This window comes from Entelurus aequoreus, linkage group LG01, assembly GCF_033978785.1.
Source record: "Entelurus aequoreus isolate RoL-2023_Sb linkage group LG01, RoL_Eaeq_v1.1, whole genome shotgun sequence".
Taxonomy (NCBI): Eukaryota; Metazoa; Chordata; class Actinopteri; order Syngnathiformes; family Syngnathidae; genus Entelurus; species Entelurus aequoreus.
The window spans coordinates 77,664,158-77,685,781 of record NC_084731.1 but is presented as its reverse complement, the minus strand read 5'-3'; the positions used below and the strand labels follow the sequence as shown (position 1 = coordinate 77,685,781).

Below are 21,624 nucleotides of genomic sequence, written 5' to 3'. Positions count from 1 at the left end.
TTTTTTTTAATGAATAACATCTGTTTTCATGAACATTGCATATACATGATAGAAAACAAACAAAGAGAAGAGACCACTGGCTCTGCGCTGTAGTGAAAGTGCCTGGGATTCATTGTGTGCTATATATTTGTCATTTTTACTCCTCTTCATCACAGCCGTGTCACCACAAATATCCACTGTGAAAAGAAAAAAAAGGGGCGTCCTCTTCCAACGAGGTGACTTTTGAACTCCCCCCATAATGCTCGATTGTCTTCTTCCAAGTCTTCATCTTTGTATGTTTTAGTCATGTGTGCACGACCGCCATCCTTTCTGCTTTTTTATCATTCAAACAGTTGACCGCTAAAGACAAAATATATCTGTCCCGTTGTTGCATTTTAGTGAGAAAGATGACAAAAGCAGGAAATAGAGAACAATAACTAAAACAACTTTCACTTGAATCCAGGCTGAATCCCAATTCTCCCCGTGGACCTTCTTAGCCTTCGCCCTCAGTCTTGTGCGTTCACGTCCAGCAAGTGGTGTCCAAATTGTCTTTTAGGGTTAAGAGAAGGTTTAATTGCTGATTTTTATGGTAATGACACTCTTGTTTTTATCAGGTATTCAATCATTTGTTACGTTACGGAAACATTGCCAGGTTTTGGATTTTGTTTGACTAAAGCTCATAATGCGAGCTAGCTAACGCAGCAGTCGCTAGTAAACGAGCAGCAATTAGACTTCAATACAATTGACTACATGTCATGAATGATTAGACAGCTAATCTACTTTCAGAAATTACATTTGCCATGTTAAGAATGCTTTTATTTTAAAACCATTAGTCATACAAGGTAGCTAACGCAGCTGTAGCTAGTAAACTACAATGTCAGACAACTCGCAAACAGACTTTTGTTTTAAAATCACTTGTTTTAGGAGCTAGCTAACAAGAAAACTACAATGTCAGACTAGCAGCAAACTGACCTTACTACAATTTACTACATTTCATGAAAGATTAGACAATTTGTTTTCGGAATTTACATTAGCCGTGTTTAGAATGTTGTTTTATATTTTAAAGTCGCTTGACTTGGGAGCTAGCTAACACAGCTGTAGCTAGCAAACTACAAAAGTCATACTAGCAAAACATGAACTTTACCACAATTAACCACATTTCATGAATGATTAGACAGAAAATCTGCTTTTAAGAATTTGCACAAGCCATGTTTAAATCTTTTTCTTTTAAAACCATTTGTTTTAAGAACTAGCTAACGCGACTTTAGCAAAAAACAAACAAATGACAATGTCAGACTAGCAGCAAACTGGCTTCACTACAATTTTACTACATTTCATGAAAGATTAGGCAGTTAATTTGTTTTCGGAATTTACATTAGTCGTGTTTAGAATGATATTTTAATTTTAAAATCGCTTGTTTTGGGAGCTAGCTAACACAGCTGTAGCTAGCAAACTACAAAAGTCATACTAGCAAAACATGAACTTTACCACAATTAACCACATTTCATGAATGATTAGACAGAAAATCTGCTTTTAAGAATTTACACAAGCCATGTTTAAATCTTTTTCTTTTAAAACCATTTGTTTTAAGAACTAGCTGACGCGACTTTAGCAAAAAACAAACAAACGACAATGTCAGACTAGCAGCAAACTGGCTTCACTACAATTTTACTACATTTCATGAAAGATTAGGCAGTTAATTTGTTTTCGGAATTTACATTAGTCGTGTTTAGAATGTTATTTTACTTTTAAAATCGCTTGTCTTGGGAGCTAGCTAACACAGCTGTAGCTAGCAAACTACAAATGTCATACTAGCAAAACATGGAGTTTACTACAATTAACCACATTTCATGAATGATTAGACAGCTAATCTGCTTTTAAGAATTTACACAAACCATGTTTGGAATCTTTTTCTTTTAAAATCACTTGTTTTAGGAGCTAGCTAACGCAACTTTAGCAAAAAACAAACAAACTACAATGTCAGACTAGCAGCAAACTGCGCTTCACTACAATTTTACTACATTTCATGAAAGATTAGGCAGTTAATTTGTTTTCGGAATTTACATCAGTCGTGTTTAGAATGTTATTTTAATTTTAAAATCGCTTGTCTTTGGAGCTAGCTAACACAGCTGTAGCTAGCGAACTACAAATGTCATACTAGCAAAACATGAACTTTACTACAATTAACCACATTTCATGAATGATTAGACAGCTAATCTGCTTTTAAGAATTTACACAAACCATGTTTGGAATCTTTTTCTCTTAAAATCACTTGTTTTAGGAGCTAGCTAACGCAACTTTAGCAAAAAAACAAACAAACTACAATGTCAGACTAGCAGCAAACCGCTTCACTACAATTTTACTACATTTCATGAAAGATTAGGCAGTTAATTTGTTTTCGGAATTTACATTAGCCGTGTTTAGAATGTTGTTTTTATTTTAAAATCGCTTGTCTTGGGAGCTAGCTAACACAGCTGTAGCTAGCAAACTACAAATGTCATACTAGCAAAACATGGAGTTTACTACAATTAACCACATTTCATGAATGATTACACAGAAAATCTGCTTTTAAGAATTTACACAAGCCATGTTTGGAATCTTTTTCTTTTAAAATCACTTGTTTTAGGAGCTAGCTAACGCGACTTTAGCAAAAAAAACAAAAACAAACTACAATGTCAGACTAGCAGCAAACTGGCTTCACTACAATTTTACTACATTTCATGAAAGATTAGGCAGTTAATTTGTTTTCGGAATTTACATTAGCCGTGTTTAGAATGTTGTTTTTATTTTAAAATCGCTTGTCTTGGGAGCTAGCTAACACAGCTGTAGCTAGCAAACTACAAATGTCATACTAGCAAAACATGAACTTTACTACAATTAACCACATTTCATGAATGATTACACAGAAAATCTGCTTTTAAGAATTTACACAAGCCATGTTTGGAATCTTTTTCTTTTAAAAATCACTTGTTTTAGGAGCTAGCTAACGCGACTTTAGCAAAAACAAAAAAAACAAACTACAATGTCAGACTAGCAGCAAACTGGCTTCACTACAATTTTACTACATTTCATGAAAGATTAGGCAGTTAATTTGTTTTCGGAATTTACATTAGTCGTGTTTAGAATGATATTTTAATTTTAAAATCGCTTGTTTTGGGAGCTAGCTAACACAGCTGTAGCTAGCAAACTACAAAAGTCATACTAGCAAAACATGAACTTTACCACAATTAACCACATTTCATGAATGATTAGACAGAAAATCTGCTTTTAAGAATTTACACAAGCCATGTTTAAATCTTTTTCTTTTAAAACCATTTGTTTTAAGAACTAGCTGACGCGACTTTAGCAAAAAACAAACAAACGACAATGTCAGACTAGCAGCAAACTGGCTTCACTACAATTTTACTACATTTCATGAAAGATTAGGCAGTTAATTTGTTTTCGGAATTTACATTAGTCGTGTTTAGAATGTTATTTTACTTTTAAAATCGCTTGTCTTGGGAGCTAGCTAACACAGCTGTAGCTAGCAAACTACAAATGTCATACTAGCAAAACATGGAGTTTACTACAATTAACCACATTTCATGAATGATTAGACAGCTAATCTGCTTTTAAGAATTTACACAAACCATGTTTGGAATCTTTTTCTTTTAAAATCACTTGTTTTAGGAGCTAGCTAACGCAACTTTAGCAAAAACCAAACAAACTACAATGTCAGACTAGCAGCAAACTGCGCTTCACTACAATTTTACTACATTTCATGAAAGATTAGGCAGTTAATTTGTTTTCGGAATTTACATCAGTCGTGTTTAGAATGTTATTTTAATTTTAAAATCGCTTGTCTTTGGAGCTAGCTAACACAGCTGTAGCTAGCGAACTACAAATGTCATACTAGCAAAACATGAACTTTACTACAATTAACCACATTTCATGAATGATTAGACAGCTAATCTGCTTTTAAGAATTTACACAAACCATGTTTGGAATCTTTTTCTCTTAAAATCACTTGTTTTAGGAGCTAGCTAACGCAACTTTAGCAAAAAAACAAACAAACTACAATGTCAGACTAGCAGCAAACCGCTTCACTACAATTTTACTACATTTCATGAAAGATTAGGCAGTTAATTTGTTTTCGGAATTTACATTAGTCGTGTTTAGAATGTTATTTTAATTTTAAAATCGCTTGTCTTGGGAGCTAGCTAACACAGCTGTAGCTAGCAAACTACAAATGTCATACTAGCAAAACATGGAGTTTACTACAATTAACCACATTTCATGAATGATTACACAGAAAATCTGCTTTTAAGAATTTACACAAGCCATGTTTGGAATCTTTTTCTTTTAAAATCACTTGTTTTAGGAGCTAGCTAACGCGACTTTAGCAAAAAAAACAAAAACAAACTACAATGTCAGACTAGCAGCAAACTGGCTTCACTACAATTTTACTACATTTCATGAAAGATTAGGCAGTTAATTTGTTTTCGGAATTTACATTAGCCGTGTTTAGAATGTTGTTTTTATTTTAAAATCGCTTGTCTTGGGAGCTAGCTAACACAGCTGTAGCTAGCAAACTACAAATGTCATACTAGCAAAACATGAACTTTACTACAATTAACCACATTTCATGAATGATTACACAGAAAATCTGCTTTTAAGAATTTACACAAGCCATGTTTGGAATCTTTTTCTTTTAAAAATCACTTGTTTTAGGAGCTAGCTAACGCGACTTTAGCAAAAACAAAAAAAACAAACTACAATGTCAGACTAGCAGCAAACTGGCTTCACTACAATTTTACTACATTTCATGAAAGATTAGGCAGTTAATTTGTTTTCGGAATTTACATTAGCCGTGTTTAAAATGTTTTTATTTTAAAATCGCCTGTCTTGGGAGCTAGCTAACACAGCTGTAGCTAGCAAACTACAAATGTCATAATAGCAAAACATGGACTTTACTATAATTAACCACATTTCATGAATGATTAGACTGATAATCTGCTTTTAGGAATTTACACAAACCATAATTGGAATCTTTTTCTCTGAAAATAATTTGTTTTAGGAGCTAGCTAACGCAACTTTAACAAGAAAACTACAATGTCACATTAGCAGCAAACTGACTTCACTACAATTTTACTACATTTCATGAAAGATTAGACAGTTAATTTGTTTTCGGAATTTACATTAGTCGTGTTTAGAATATTATTTTAATTTTAAAATCGCTGGTCTTGGGAGCTAGCTAACACAGCTGTAGCTAGCAAACTACAAATGTCATACTAGCAAAACATGGACTTTACTACAATTAATCACATTTAATGAATAATTAGACAGAAAATCTGCTTTTGAGAAATGTACACGAACAATGTTTAGAATATTTTTCTTTTAAAATCATTTGTATTAGGAACTAGCTAACGCGACTTTAGCAAAAAAAAACTACGATGTCAGACCAGCAAAATAGACTTCACTACAATTTACTACATTTCCTGTGTGAATAAACAGCTGGTAGATTAGATTAGAAGGTAGATTTACCTTCAGAATTTACATTAGCCTTGTTTAGCATGTTTTTTTCTTTCTATAGATCATCATACAAGTTACCTACGCAACTATGGTACACATTATAGCTTCTGAATATTGTAATGTTTCCTTTTTATAGCTTATTATTTGTCTAATACTACTACTAATAATAATAATCACATATATATAATGAGTGGTGTATCATTTCTAAGGGCGTGTTTCCTGCCACTGCGTCTTGGTCCTAAAATGGAGGGGGAAGGACTTGGGCAGGATTGGGATTCAGCCGAACTTGTAAGTATTTTGACATACTTTTTTCTTATCCACCTTTCTCTCTCAGGAAGCCAAACGGCAAACTCAACCGTCACATATCTTGACTTTTATATCTGTTGGTTCTCTCCGCAGCAGGTCGGGGGACAATTGTAAATGAGGAATTCAATTCAATATATTTGTACGAATTGGAATGTGAAATTCGAGTGAATCCACCCCACAGGATATTGAGTTTGAAATACAAGAAGAATTAGATTCTTTGCAATTCGGAGAATTTACAAAAAAGTAATAATTGCCCTATATATTAAAAATACGGGCACTCGAATGAGACAATATATGGATTAAGAAAAGTATTCTGGGGAATGAAGTATGCTTCCATCATTTTCCCTCATTAAAAAGTTTAAATACTTAGAATTTAATGATCTGATTAATAGATGCTTTTATTCTTTATTATATCTGCTGTCATTAAAATATAATGTGTACATGAGGTAAACAAAACTCCATCTTTTAGACCAAAAAGTTGAAGAAACAAAAGGTGCAGGGCAATACTATCAAATATGTAAAATTATCATGTATGGAATATACTGTACCAATAATATTAAATGGAATGACATTTTTACATCCTTGAATTCAAATTTGAACTGCAATTCTACTTCCTGTTTGCAACCTGAATTTGAATTTGAGACTAAACTCAATTTGAATGACAAATGATCGCACCGGAAGATGAAAATTATTTAGAGCAGGGGTCACCAACGCGGTGCCCGCGGGCACCAGGTAGCCCGTAAGGACCAGATGAGTAGCCCGCTGGCCTGTTCTAAAAATAGCTCAAATAGCAGCACTTACCAGTGAGCTGCCTCTATTTTTTAAATTGTATTTATTTACTAGCAATCTGGTCTCACTTTGCCCGACATTTTTAATTCTAAGAGAGACAAAACTCAAATAGAATTTGAAAATCCAAGAAAATATTTTAAAGACTTGGTCTTCACTTGTTTAAATAAATTCATTAATTTTTTTACTTTGCTTCTTATAACTTTCAGAAAGACGATTTTAGAGAAAAAATCCAATCTTAAAAATGATTTTAGGATTTTTAAACACATATACCGATTTACCTTTTAATTTCCTTCCTCTTCTTTCCTGACAATTTAAATCAATGTTCAAGTACATTTTTTTATTATTATTGTAAAGAATAATAAATACATTTTAATTTAATTCTTCATATTAGCTTCTGTTTTTTCGACGAAGAATATTTGTGAAATACTTCTTCAAACCTATTATCATTAAAATTCAAAAAAATTATTCTGGAAAATCTAGAAAATCTGTAGAATCAAATTTTAATCTTATTTCAAAGTTTTTTGAATTTCTTTTAAAATGTTTGTTCTGGAAAATCTAGAAGAAATAATGATTTGTCTTTGTTAGAAATATAGCTTGGTCCAATTTGTTATATATTCTAACAAAGTGCAGATTGGATTTTAACCTATTTAAAACATGTCATCAAAATTCTAAAATTAATCTTAATCAGGAAAAATTAGTAATGATGTTCCATAAATTATTTTTTAAATTTTTTCAAAAAGATTCGAGTTAGCTAGTTTTTCTCTTCTTTTTTTCGGTTGAATTTTGAATTTTAGAGAGTCGAAATTGAAGATAAACTATGTTTCAAATTTTTTTATTTTTTTTTCGTGTTTTCTCCTCTTTTAAACCGTTCAATTAAGTGTAAATATCATTAATTATTAATAATAACATAGAGTTAAAGGTGAATTGAGCAAATTGGCTATTTCTGGCAATTTATTTAAGTGTGTATCAAACTGGTAGCCCTTCGCATTAATCACTACCCAAAAAGTAGCTCTTGGTTTCAAAAAGGTTGGTGACCCCTGATTTAGAGGAACAATATCGGATAAAGCCAATTTGATGTCGCTCATGACTAACAATGGCCAAAGATTGTGTACAGTAGTGTTGGATAAGTGAGTGTGTGGCACACTCACTGGCTGTATTGACGCTGCACTGACACTGTGTTGGTGTTTCGTAATGGCACCATCTGCTGGAGTCAAAAAAGCAAATAGAATTGATAGCAAATATGATTGTTTTTTTTAAGAGCAAATATCTGTGCAGAAAAGAATCTGAAATGAGCCAAATTGTAAACAGGAAATGTTACCTTATTTGGCGATATCAAATCCAAACTCTGTCATGTAAACCGATGTCAAAAGCAGCACGCCACTCCTTGCCGTACGAGCTGTCGCTCGCACGCTCAGAAGCGCCCTCTGATAAAAACAGTCAAATGACAAAGCAGCTGTATCGGTCACGTGGTGTTGTTTTTTTTGTTTTTGTCTTTTAAAGTGACACACACATCGAGGTATCAAAATACACAGTATCACTCCTTGTCCGTATCGTTTGAAATATCACTTGTGTAAGGTATAATTCATAATTCAGTTTTACCTTCATTAAAAACTAGCAGCACTGTTGGGAGGAAAAAAACAAACTGGCAAAACAGCGCCCCCGCATGGCTGTGAGGACGCACGTCATCCGGCCCAGTGCAGGACGTGTCCTCTTTGTGTTTGCTCAGTCATGTATCGAGAGGATGGAAATATCATACGCCTGGTTCTTAACAGCTCATTGTTTGACAGTCCAGACCAGTGATTCTCAAACTGTGGTACGTGGGCTCCATCTAGTGGTACGCCAAAGAATAACTTGATTAAAGTAGTGTTTTGTTTTCCTGTATTCAAACACAGTGTTACTTTTCAAACCGGGGGCAAAAATATTGAATATACTTGTTTAAATAAAACCCTGACTTGTTTTTAATGAATACTTCGCCCTACTACGCTACTGTATTTTATTAATGGTCATTAGGGCGTTTCTTGGAGAGCCAAGTGGTTTCCGAGGTGATACTTGGTAAAAAAAAGTTTGAGAACCACTGCTCTTGTTCAACCAAACCTGACTCGCGGGTACTGGTCTCCGTTAACTCCCTCACTTACTCGCCCCTGCGACCGCTAGCTTAATCCAAAAAAAAAGGAGACCAGCCAACATGTTCCAAACGGCGTTCGACTCAATGTACGAACTTGCACGCGCCCCGTGACTCGAGCGAGTCAAGTGTCCCGATCGTTATCATTATGAGTTGGATGTGGAAGAAGTTGAGAGCCCTGACCTCAACCCTGTCAAACACCTTTGGGATGAAGTAGAACACAGATCAGTTTGACTGTTGCCATAGCGATTGCTCCTGTTGGTGCCGGATGGAGCCGTGACACGACGGAGTCCTGCTTTTTTTTTCCCCGCACGGTAAACTCACGACAACACATAACATGGTCCTGAGTTCAAAGGTCAAAGCCCTATTGTGTAACTGGCCTGTGTCCTGCTGGCAAGACAAGTTGGTGCTGGGCTTCACGGAGCTGTCCTCTAGGAAGGAGTGCTGGTTTAGCCCGAGTCCCACAGCAGGAACCAGGAGCGGGCGGCAACACGCTTTCCTCAGACCCGATCATCAACAGCATAGTTGCATCCAGGTGCTGCCAACCCTTCCAAGGTGCTACCAGCGGTGCGCTAACAGTGTCACAACTCGCCCCTATTATTATTATTATTAGTAGTAGTAGTAGTAGGATACAACAAAATACAGTACAGTGCAAAAGTCTCAGGGCAACACGATCTTTACAACCAACAATAGTAGACGAGCTCGATACAGCAGGCAGGATTAGAGATGGGTGTTGATATCGAAACGGACTGAAGACATATATTTAATATAAGTGTCATAAATAGTTACCCCATTTTTCGGACTACAAGCCGCTACTTTTTTCCTACGCTTTTTTTGGACCCCGCGGCTTATAAAACGGGCGCGGCTAATTTATGGATTTGTTTATCGCTAACCGCCAACATATTTTGTACAAAACCAGTGAAGTTGGCACGTTGTGTAAATCGTGAATAAAAACTGAATACAATGATTTGCAAATCCTTTTCAACCTATATTCAATTGAATAGACTGCAAAGACAAGATACTTAATGTTCCAACTGGTAAACTTTGTTATTTTTTTTGCAAATATTAGCTCATTTGGAATTTGAGGCCTGCAACATGTTTCATAAAAGCTGGCACGAGTGACAAAAAAGACAGAGAAAGTGGAGAAATGCTCAACAAACACTTATTTGGAACAGGCTAATTGGGAACAGGTGGCTTCCATGATTGGGTATAAAAACAGCTTCCATTGGGTATAACACATGGCACACTGACAAAGCTTTACCTATTGTTACTATAACAATCTACAAGGTTAAGGTTGCTTCTCTTTCTTCCCCTCCATTTTTCTGCATTCTTTCGTATCTCAAGTTATCATTACGTATATGTATTGTTGCATTTGAACAATTGTATTGTTGATAATAAAGGTAAAGTACTGGTATTGTTTATTATCAATAGCACTATTTCTATTGGTATTCATATTGCTCCATTTTTAGTGTAATAATGCTCATTGTCATTTCTGTATTTTTATTTTTATTTTCGCTAACTGCTTATTTGCTATTACTTTTACCATCATATTTGTACATGTCGTATTTGCTGATGTTGCTCTGTTGTTGTTGTTGTTGTTGTTTTTGTCTCTCTGTCTAATCCCCCTCTTGTCCCCACAATTCCCCCCTCTGTCTTCCTTTTTCTCTCTTTCTATCCCCTCCTGCTCCGGCCCGGCTGCACCAAATGATAATATAAATACATTTAATAAAGTCAAAATACAAGTAAGGCAACAAGAGAAGTATCCTACACTTCTCTTTTGTAAAGTAAATCTGAACAGCCGATATGGGCATCTACATCTGCTATATGATTTGCCCGAGAAGCTGGGCAGGATATTATTAAAAAAAAAAAAAAAAAAAAAAAAAAAAAAAAAAACAGCTTCCATGAAATGCTCAGTCATTCACAAACAAGGATGGGGCGAGGTACACCACTTTGTCAACAAATGCGTGAGCAAATTGTCGAACATTTTAAGAACAACATTTCTCAATGAGCTATTGCAAGGAATTTTGGGATTTCATCATCTACGGTCCGTAATATCATCAAAAGATTCAGAGAATCTGGAGAAATCACTGCACGTAAACGGCAATGCCCGTGACTTTCAATCCCTCAGGCGGGGATTGAAAGCGACATCAGTGTGTAAAGGATATCACCACATGGGCTCAAGAACACTGCAGAAAATCACTGTCAGTAACTACAGTTGGTCGCTACATCTGTAAGTGCAAGTTAAAACTCTGCTATGCAAAGCGAAAGCCATTTATCAACAACACCCAGAAACGCCGCCGGCTTTGCTGGGCCCGAGCTCATCTAAGATGGACTGATGCAAATTGTTTTTGGAAACTGTGGACGTTGTGTCCCACGGACCAAAGAGGAAAAGAACCATTCGGATTGTTATAGGCGCAAATTTCAAAAGCCAGCATCTGTGATGGTATGGGGGTGTATTAGTGCCCAAGACATGGGTAACTTACACATCTGTGAAGGCGCCATTAATGCTGAAAGTTACATACAGGTTTTGGAGCAACATATATTGGCCTGCCTGAGGTCCAGACCTGTCTCCCATTGAAAATGTGTGGCGCATTATGAAGCCTAAAATACCACAACGGAGACCCCCGGACTGTTGAACAACTTAAGCTGTACATCAAGCAAGAATGGGAAAGAATTCCACTTGAAAAACTTCAAAAATGTGTCTCCTCAGTTCCCAAATGTTTACTCAGTGTTGTTAAAAGGAAAGGCCATGTAACACAGTGGTAAAAATGCCCCTGTGCCAACTTTTTTGCAATGTGTTGCTGTCATTAAATTCTAAGTTAATGATTGCAAAAAAAAAAATAGTTTCTCAGTTTGAACGTTAAGTATCTTGTCTTTGCAGTCTATTCAATTGAATAGAAGTTGAAAAGGATTTGCAAATCATTGTATTCTGTTTTTATTTACCATTTACACAACGTGCCAACTTCACTGCTTTTGGGTTTTGTATTCACACTGCAAAAGTGTCTTATGGCTTATGCTATGGCGCCATCTTCTGGAGGAATGTATTCACTGCAAGTGCTGCGGGATGAAAATATGTTTTCCTTTTTTGTCCTTTGAACCGGAGGTACAATCGTCCAAAGCGTTTCTGCTCCAAAGGATTCTTCATTTATCACGCCAAGCAACGTTTGAACGTTTTACTATATAACTAAAACAATTCATGATTACTAAATCGTCCCATGTGTGAGGCCTGTAGGAACGTTTTCGTGCATGTATGTTCTATTATAATGCAATCAAGCCAGCGTCGTTAGCATTAGCGAATATGCTAAAATGTTTACAAGTGTCTGTGTTAATATACTTAATTTGCAATTAAAGGTTAACTTACTGCAATTCCTCAGTAAATTGACCAAAATATCACTGTGGAGTTATTGAGTTTGTTTAGCTGATTAGAGAGTTAGCTCCCGCATCTATTGGGTCCATGACGATGACTTCTGTTTTGTTTTATCAGCCGTTTTACTGCTGTGTTACAGACACTGTTTGGAAACAATTAAGGTATGTAAATAAATAAACATTTCGAAAAATGTTTCTGTGTAATTAACTCATTTCACGACGTATATATCTGTGGCTTGTAGTCCGGTGCGGCTAATACATGGAAAAATATTATTTTCCCCCTAATATGTAGTGGGTGTGGCTTATACCCCACAGCGCTCTATAGTCCAAAAAATACGGCAATATAAATAAAAAATTGTTCATAGTTGAATTGTTGCTAACCTGACTCTCGCCAGATCCATGTAGTTCGCTGAGCTCTACACAAGGATCTGGGAGTTCTAAATAGGAGATGTATTTCAGAAGGCGGGGCCTTGTAAAAAAAAAAACATTGCATGTGATTGGATAAACCACTTGTCCGTTATCTTGAATGACTCACATCCAAATTAACCCGTGACGCTGATGAGAGCGACGCTGGGAAATCCAAACCCGGTCCGAAGAATGCCTTCAAAACCGTTCTCTGATCATCTTTTAAAGAATTAATATTCGATAGATTCGACAAAACAGTTGCAATAGAAGAATCAATATCAGAACACGACACAATGACACAACTCGCTGCGTGCCACCATTGTTGTTTGAATCAAACAGTCTCTTCGGCCCTACGTCACATCTATGAAATCCCGTCCGGCGATCCTGATTGGCTCATTATTTTTTGCTATCTTGAAGGACTTTGCAATGCCTTCGAGCCCAGACCCTTGTGTGGACCTCAGCGAACTAAAGGGTCTGGCGAGAGTCAGGTTAAATCGTTGCAGCTTTACAGAAAGTATCAAAGTGATATCCAAACCGATTTGGTCTATTGAAGACTCCATTGGATTGCATTTTTCCCGTATGAGTCCCAGAAGTTGCTGTCCTCCATGGACCCCTGCTAAATAACAACACCACTGCTAACAGTTGTGACTTCCTGGTAACAAATCTTAAGATGTCCTCAGACTTTTGCACATCAATACTGTATTGGCCATCTGGCTATGTAAGACATACCGTGATTTCATCACTAGACTTCCGCTGCTAACATCACCCGCGAATAACCCTCTGTTACAAAAATAGACTCTTTTCATAAAATAATATACGTCCGCTTTTTTCTGCGATAGAATCGTATGTCAAGGTAAGCAACGAGTTCCACGTCATCGTCGTAGAAAGAGCGATGGTAGCCTAGCACCGTGTTTCTCGGGTGTCGCTCCCACTCGTCGGGGCGTGTGTGACTCCTGAGTTTGTGTCCTTTTCAGTGGGCGCAGCAGCGGAGACGTTGCTCCTGGAGACCCGACCCCTCCCTTGATGCACACACACACACACACTGGCACGCAAACACGCTGCTTCAGAAACCCAAGTCCCAAACGATATCGACAAAAAGAAATGCTACAAAGAATTACAAAGGCTATGTACAGGACCCTGTATTCCGGCACTTTCCCAGCCATGTTCGCCGGCGTTGGCTTATGTTTACATCTTTTTTTTTTTTTACAGGCGTGGAGCAGCTTCTTATTCCTTTTTCCGCTTTGATAAGACACGACAAGAGCTGCGCTCGGTCACCAGATGACGCTAGATATGCTGGTCTCCCGGGGCAACAGCGGCAGCATGGCGTTGTTGCCGTGGCCTTCCTCCAAACTCTGCTGCCGCGGGGACTTGGACTGCGGACGCTGTCCGTTCAGGAGCGTCATGGGGATGTTGCAGTACGTGTGCTGGGTTCTGCCGGAGGACAGGTGCGGCATAGTGCCCCCCGGTGCCAGCTCGTAGTCGTAAGTGCGGTAGTAGTGTTTCTGCCTCATCTGGGTGTGGTACGAGTTGTGGATAGTGGAGCGCAAGTCCGGGTGTGCCGTCGCCATGGCGGTGGAGGTGGCCGCCGCCATGGAGATGGCCGACACCGCCTGGAGCTCGCCAAAGGGGCCCTGCTCGCTGACATCCAGCGCTTGCTCGTGGGAGATGCTCAGGGGCTCGGTGCGCTTGAACGGCATCTCGTACAGCAGCTGCTTCCAGAACTTGGAGTCCAGCTTGTTGCTGGCCGGCCCGCGCCACTTGATGACCGTCAGCATTTTGATGGTGTGTTTGAGGGCCTCCACTTCCTGGTAGTTCATGATGCCGCGCAACTCGGCACACTCGATGAGGATGACCTTGATCTCCCCCGTCACCAGCATGTTGCGCAGACGCGTCTCCAGCTCAAAGATGCTCCACCCCCTCCGCACCACGTAGCTGGGCGTCAGCACAATGATGAGGCGCTTGCTCTGGTCCACGCAGCGTGCAACATCCTCGATGTAAGCTACGGACACAACACACACTCTTCACTCTTCTGTACACCAGAGCAGAAAGCAGGGCCATTCAATTACATTTCTGGACAATTGGGATGTTTTAGTTATGCAGAAAATGCTAGAAAGCGATGCAGATCTCTTCTCTAAAAGAGTCCAAAAATCATATACAAAGGACCCAAAACGAGAACAATAAATCCCATTTTAGCCATATTTATACTAAGTAATGTGGTGAATCAGATTCTTATTTATACTAAGCACATTAAAGTTTGCTTTTTCTGGTCATAATCGGTTGATGGGTTTGTAAACTTGGCTCTGTTGTTGCTTGCAGATGTAAACCGATACAGTACTAATCCTCTGTACCTGGGAATCGATACCAGTACTTAACTATACCAATTTTCAGTGCTTTTGTGTGTTAAAAGGGAACTGGAATTTTTTTGGGAATTTTTCCTATCATTCACGATCCTTATGTAAGACAGAAATAAATATGTTTTTCTTTTTTTAATGCATTCTAAGTCGTTAAATATGAGATAGCTAACAATGCAACTAATACACTATCCTGCCCTTTAAAAGAGAACGGCACTTTTTTTTGGAATTTTGCCTATTGTTCACGATCAATATGAAAGATGTGATGACGGATGTATTTTTGTTTAACACTTTCTAAATGTTAAATAGTTGCGATCAAAAGTCCGCTTACAATGGAACTTATAGGAGCCGCTCTATTCCACCTATAAAGCCCTTAAAAAAAACATCCAAACACCTCCTTTAAGGTCATGTATACATGATATGTAATGTAGTAGAGGGCACATTTATAATAACATTTAATATTTCCTTTTCTTTTTTTTCATTTAAAAAAACGCATCACAATGTTCACTTTTTCAAAAAAACATCACTGATTATTACACATTGAAGACTTCATGAGAGCCAACAAACATAATAAAACATCACTTACTGTACACTGTCTGCTGTCATTAGGATGCCGACTGCTAGGATACCCATTTAGATGAAGAATGACTCACAAAGGGGGGTGGAACCAAGCATCTTTTAGTGTCGTTCTTGCCATTCCCGGGTCTAAATTGGCTGTCAAAGTGTACCAACTTGTCGGAATACATCCCTAACCAGGCATGGTTAGGGATGTATGGTTTATGATCTAGAATGAAGTTTGACGAGCAAGGAAACGAGGGAGCAGCTGATCAGTAAATTATGTCAACATTGGCACACAAGCCAGTGATCAAAGGCGCTGCTATAAATAGTTTGTCTGCGTTAGCGCTTATAATAACGATATCACTAATACTTGGTTAATATTCAAGTCACAAAATGTATTGTTTTTGGATGGTTTTTGGATTGGGTTTTATGGGCGGAATAAGCCAACTTTTATTTAATATTTAGACTGCATTAAAAAAAAAATCCATCCGTCATGTCTTTCATAATGATTGTGAACTATAGGCAATATTCCATAAAAAGTGCAGCACCCCTTTAAGCCCTCTAAAAAACACCCAAAAACGCCAACAATACTCCATTTACATCTCACGACCTGAATATTAACCAAGTATTAGTGATATTGTTATTATAAGCGCTTACGCAGACAAACTATTTTTAGCGGCGCCGTGATCACAAAGAGCTAACTAGCTTATGCTGCTATGTTGCCATATTGAGCCGGTGAGCTGCTGCATCGCCTCTGAGCTGGTGAAAGTTAATTCTAGAATACAAATAACACCTTTCACCTGGATAGTAGAAGGTTGTGGCCATAAACCGAGAAGATAGTCAACTTTGACAGCCAACTTAGACCTGGAGATGGCGATAAGGACACAAAAAAACGCTCGCTTGTGGCACTTTAAAAAAAAAAAAAATCTTTTGCGAGGGCTATGATTAATTCTTCATCTAAACGGGAAGATATGAACATCCCAGCAGATATTGTACAGTAAATGATATTATGTACGAAGTTCATACATCTTGTTAAGTACTAAGCAAAACTGCTACATGATGCTGTAGTGTTTGTTCTGTGAAATAAATGCCGCTGTATGCCTAAAATGAGCAAAATAGGTAAATATTAAATTTTTTTATGACTGTGCCTGTTAGTACATTTCATATGTACTTGCAGCGTGTGTACACTGTAAAACGTTGAAGGTTTTTGGATCTTTCATAGAGCGCTTTATAGATGGAATAGACTCCATTATTTATTTACGAGTTAGAATGCATAAACAAAGAAAAACATACGTGTTCTTGTCTTACATAAAGATTGTGAATGAAAGGCAAAATGTCCTCCAAAAAGTGCAGTTCCTCTTTAATAAATGCTAATTATTTACTAATAAAATCTATTGTTTTTACTCAACATTTAACAGGGAGTTGATAATGATAACTGTACACTTCTGAGTCTCATTTGCAAGTATTACATCGTCGACTTTGCGTGCAGTTGCAATTCCAAGGTGTTAATGGCAGTAATGTATGGACTACTGCGTGTTGCTGTAGCGGCTGCTGGTCTTTCAAGTAGGGGAAGCTCATTTTCAGCTACTCTCTAAAAATAAGTACAGTCTCCAATAACTGATAAAAGATATTATAGGATTGTAAAAATCTCCATATTAACTCGGAACAACAGAATAGAACTTGAATAATGCTCTGGCAGTGGTTTGTATTTTAAGACCGCTGATTCACTCATTTTCTTGTCAATCAAAAGGGATTCAGCCTCAGACAGATCATGCGGAAGCTGAGCGTCCAGGTCAACCGAGGCCAAGCCTACGTTCCATAGACTTCCGGAGACGCTCGACGTATCACGGGCAGAACAAAGCCGAGCGTTTATCCGATGACTGTTGAGTTTGGCTGCAGTGGAACAACCCCACTCTACGCTCCCCCATTGAAGTCAATGGACGCTCAGCTTCAACACCGTGACGCTACCACAATCAATTAGAAGAAAATCGCGAAAGTCGCCGATTTCTAAACAAAAGTTGAACACATTCTAGCGCATATTTTAGTTAATACACAAAAATACATTTATTTTCTGACATTTTAGGGAATGCTCATCGTTCAGTCTTAGAGCAATCGCCAGGCAGTAGCTATCACCATTTAGCTGAATGTGCCAGTCTTGTCTTTTGTTGATCGTTTACATTGTTTAAATATTGTACTTATTACACACTGTTTGATTGTAATGTGAATCTTACTTGTAGTTGATTGCCAACTTTGGAGGTGATGAAATCGCCATGTAAAATCGCTAATGCTAATCGATTGGATATTAAGAGTAACAACATCCTAAAAGTTTTATCCATCCAATTTTCTACCGCTTGTCCCTCTCAGGGTTGTGGGGGGTGCTGGAGCCTATCCCAGCTGCACTTGGGCGGTAGGCGGGGCACACCCTGGACAAGTCGCCACCTCATCACAGGGCCATTTTATCATCAATCAAAAATATAAAGCAGTTAAAATGTGCCAAGCATGGATAAGTGTGGAGAGAGTTGTCTGCATTTTCCCATCTTGCATTTTAATGGATTTAAATGGGTGTAATTTTGAATTTTTTTATGGTGCTTGGACATTTCTTTTTACAATATCCACAAAGTTCAGTGTTATGTGTGACCATGTGTGTTGGCTGCATTTTTTTTTTTGCGCCATGACTAGGGAAGGTTGTTTGGATTGGGTCATGTAAGTAAATTAGGGCTGCAACAACTAATCGATTAAAATCGATTATAAAAATAGTTGCCGATTAATTTAGTCATCGATTCGTTGGATCTATGTTATGCGCATGCGCAGAGGCTTTTTAAAAAAATAAATATATATATATATATATATATATATATATATATATATATATATATATAAATATATATATATATATATATATATATATATATATATATATATATATATATGCGCAGAGGCTTTTTAAAAAAATAAATATATATATATATATATATATATATATATATATATGTATATATATATATATGTGTATATATATATATATATATATATATATATATATATATATATATATATATATATATATATATATATATATATATATATACATATATATATATATTTATTTATTTTTTTAAAAAGCCTCTGCGCATGCGCATAACATAGATCCAACGAATCGATGACTAAATTAATCGGCAACTATTTTTATAATCGATTTTAATCGATTAGTTGTTGCAGCCCTAATTTACTTACATGACCCAATCCAAACAACCTTCCCTAGTCATGGCGCAAAAAAAAAAATGCAGCCAACACACATGGTGTATATATATATATACACCCACATATATATATATATATATATATATATATATATATATATATATATATATATATATATATATATATATATATATATATATATATATATATATATATATATATTAAAAAAAATAAAAAAATAAATCTTTATTCATAAACTGCAACATTTACAAACAGCTGAGAAACAATAATCAAAATAAGTATGGTGCCAGTATGCTGTTTTTTTTAAAATAAAATGCTGGAAAGGATAGAAATGTAGTTTGTCTCTTTTATCCGATTATTAATCAATTAATTGAAGTAATAATCGACAGATTAATCGATTATCAAATCAATCGTTAGTTGCAGCCCTAAAGTAAATGTGTTGTAGTGACTTCCACCGCATGTCATGGTTATTGACCTGATTTACTCACATTGTCCACAGGATGGTGGAAGATAAGCAGCAAACAGATTGTCAGATGTTTAAAATTAAATGGAAAGCACCCCCGCGACCCCAAAAGGGACAAGCGGTAGAAAATGGATGGATGGAAAACACCCTGCGGACAAATTAAAGATGCCCACTAGCCGCAATAGGTCCTTGAGACGTAATTTGGACACCGCTGGTTTAAAACTTTGATTTGAATTGAAGTGTTACAGACCACGAGGGGATACAAACAACCCCTGATCAAAACAGTTTTAAATATTGCAGGTGCAGCCATCATCCTTCCACGGCATGATCTCCCTGTGACAAGCTTTAGAAACTAGGCGTGAAAGAAGTACCTCTAAGTAGTCTGGTGTCATCCTGGAAATGATCACTGGTGAAACCTAAGTACAACATAAATATTCAACATTGAAAGGGTGACCAGAAGAAGTTCAGTCAACACAAACAAACAACTGTCAATGTCGGGGACTGATTTCTGGCGGGACAGCGTCGACCAGCTTGTTCCAGTTTAATATGAGACGTGCGGCATACAAAAGCAGAGGAATGCGCCGACATGGTGAAAGTAACGTGGCGTACTTGTTATTCATCCAAACATTCATTTCCTCTAATGCTGTCATGCACCTCCTTGCGTTTATATGCCATTTTCCTCATATTAGGGTCCCCTCACATTGGAGACATAAATACTGTCCCACTCTGACATTGGAACCATGGCGCAAGCAGGCATTGGTAGCACGGGTGTTGTGGGTGGGGCCACTGGTGGGTGCCAGTATACACATGGGTGCTAATGATGATGTCATCCAAATCATCAGCAGATATGGGGGTGAGAGTGGTAGTAGTGGGTGACTTTTGGGGGGCGTGAGTGTCCTCACATGCACATGCACAAAGAGCTGGTAGATTGTGCAGCATGCAGCGAGTGAGTACTGGATCGGGACCATGGACAGGAACGGAGAGTTGTTGCTACGCTAAATTAACTTATTACTGTGGAACCTCTGAAGCTGCCCCAAAAGAACAAACATGGTGTGACAGCTGCCACGCAGTATCAACATATTCTGCAAGACTTCTTTTTAGTTTTTGTCTTTCTCAGTGATGACGATCATTAAACAGAACATTTAACTTACTATCACTTGGGAAAATTGTATACTGTCGATGTTTTTTGTCTAGAAGTTGAAAGTGCATTGTTGAATTTATTAGCATGAAGCATACGTACTTTTGTAATAAGGGATGTAAGAAAATGCTTGATCAAGTGAAATTACTCAAACATAGAACAATAGTAGGTAAAAAAAACCCCCACTAACCTATTTACTATTAACCATCTGGGGCCGTACTTATCAAGCTTCTTAGAGTGCCATTTTACACTTAAGTCCTGAGAATTTGCGAAATTTAGTCCTACTCTCAAACTTAAGAATAAAAGCTTTTTATCAACGTTCTTAAGTCTAAGAATCACTCCTACTCTCCACGATATTTAAGAGACCTTCAGAGGTGTCTTAAGTGGTTAGGAGTTGCCAGCAGGGGATGGCACTGAGGCGAGAGAGACGTGCGCGAACGTTCATCTTTGTTTGATGACGAGCAGCTGATCAAACGGTATCGTTTAGACAGAGCGGATATTATTTTTGTCACAGATTTAATACTTTTCGATTCCTTGTTGATTTCTGCATGTGTCTGCAGTGGGCTAGTATATATAGAGCCACCCACACCAGTTTCAAATTAGTTGCCTAATTAATGAATTGGAAAGAAAATGTTATGACAGTAGCGTATGTGTGTGGCCGTGAGGTGAGTGACGTCAGTGAGTGTGTGGGCGAGAGAAGAGAGGGAGCGGTAGCGTGAGTGCCGGCGGGGACTAGTTTGTTTTGTATTATTTTGTAGTTTATTGTCAAAATATACACTCCCATTGTCCACTTAAATATTTCCAAGATATTTCTTTATTCTTAGACAAGGGATTCCCTTCCGTGATTGGTCATTTCTATGGACACAGAAATGACGTCACCTAAAATTCCGTTTACGGCACATAGTAATGTCGTAATTCAGCTCTGAGTGTGACACTTAAGATTCAGTCCTACACTTCGCTGAAAGTGTGAGTAAGACGCTTGATAACTAACTTTTAAGTGCAGCTTTCAGCGAAGAATTTATTTACTCTTAAGTCAACTCTTAGCAGACTTCTTAGGAGTAATTCTAAGAAGCTTGATAAGTACGGCCCCTGGAATGGACTTATGCTGTCTTTGAGTTGATGTGGAGTGGTAATGTTTTTTTTGGTTCAGTTAAAGTAAGCTCATGAAGCAGTAAGCTAAATGATTCGGACACGTTTCTTACTGGAAACTTTCTAATACACGTCTGACTTTGTACTTGTAAGTAATATGCAACTATCATTACTTGATACTTGTTTATATTAACAAATGTTGTTTTAGACTGCAATATTGTTCAATTGAGAATACTTATTACTCGGGATGGAACTACAAGTTCCTTTAACAACGATCATTTATTTTAAATGCACGATTAACGTTTTTGACCCTTGGCCCGTTCCG

At 37.3% G+C, this 21,624-nt stretch overlaps 1 protein-coding gene and 1 long non-coding RNA gene across 2 annotated transcripts in view; both read right to left on the bottom strand.

Moving 5' to 3' along the window:
* Positions 1 to 9,679, bottom strand: LOC133657507 (uncharacterized). Its single transcript, XR_009827277.1, has 3 exons — positions 7,904 to 9,679; positions 7,734 to 7,786; positions 1 to 176 (listed from the first exon to the last, which is right to left on the bottom strand). It is a non-coding gene; the product is annotated as an uncharacterized LOC133657507 (long non-coding RNA).
* A 2,933-nt stretch (positions 9,680 to 12,612) lies between these two features.
* Positions 12,613 to 21,624, bottom strand: part of LOC133649008 (interleukin-1 receptor accessory protein-like 1) — a 53,420-nt gene continuing 44,408 nt past the window's right edge. The window contains exons 5-6 of the mRNA XM_062045712.1: positions 19,444 to 19,488; positions 12,613 to 14,477 (exon numbers count right to left, since the gene is read on the bottom strand). Of these exons, the coding sequence (XP_061901696.1) occupies positions 13,750 to 14,477; positions 19,444 to 19,488 (773 nt within the window). The 3' untranslated portion in view covers positions 12,613 to 13,749. The remainder of the gene's footprint in view (positions 14,478 to 19,443; positions 19,489 to 21,624) is intronic.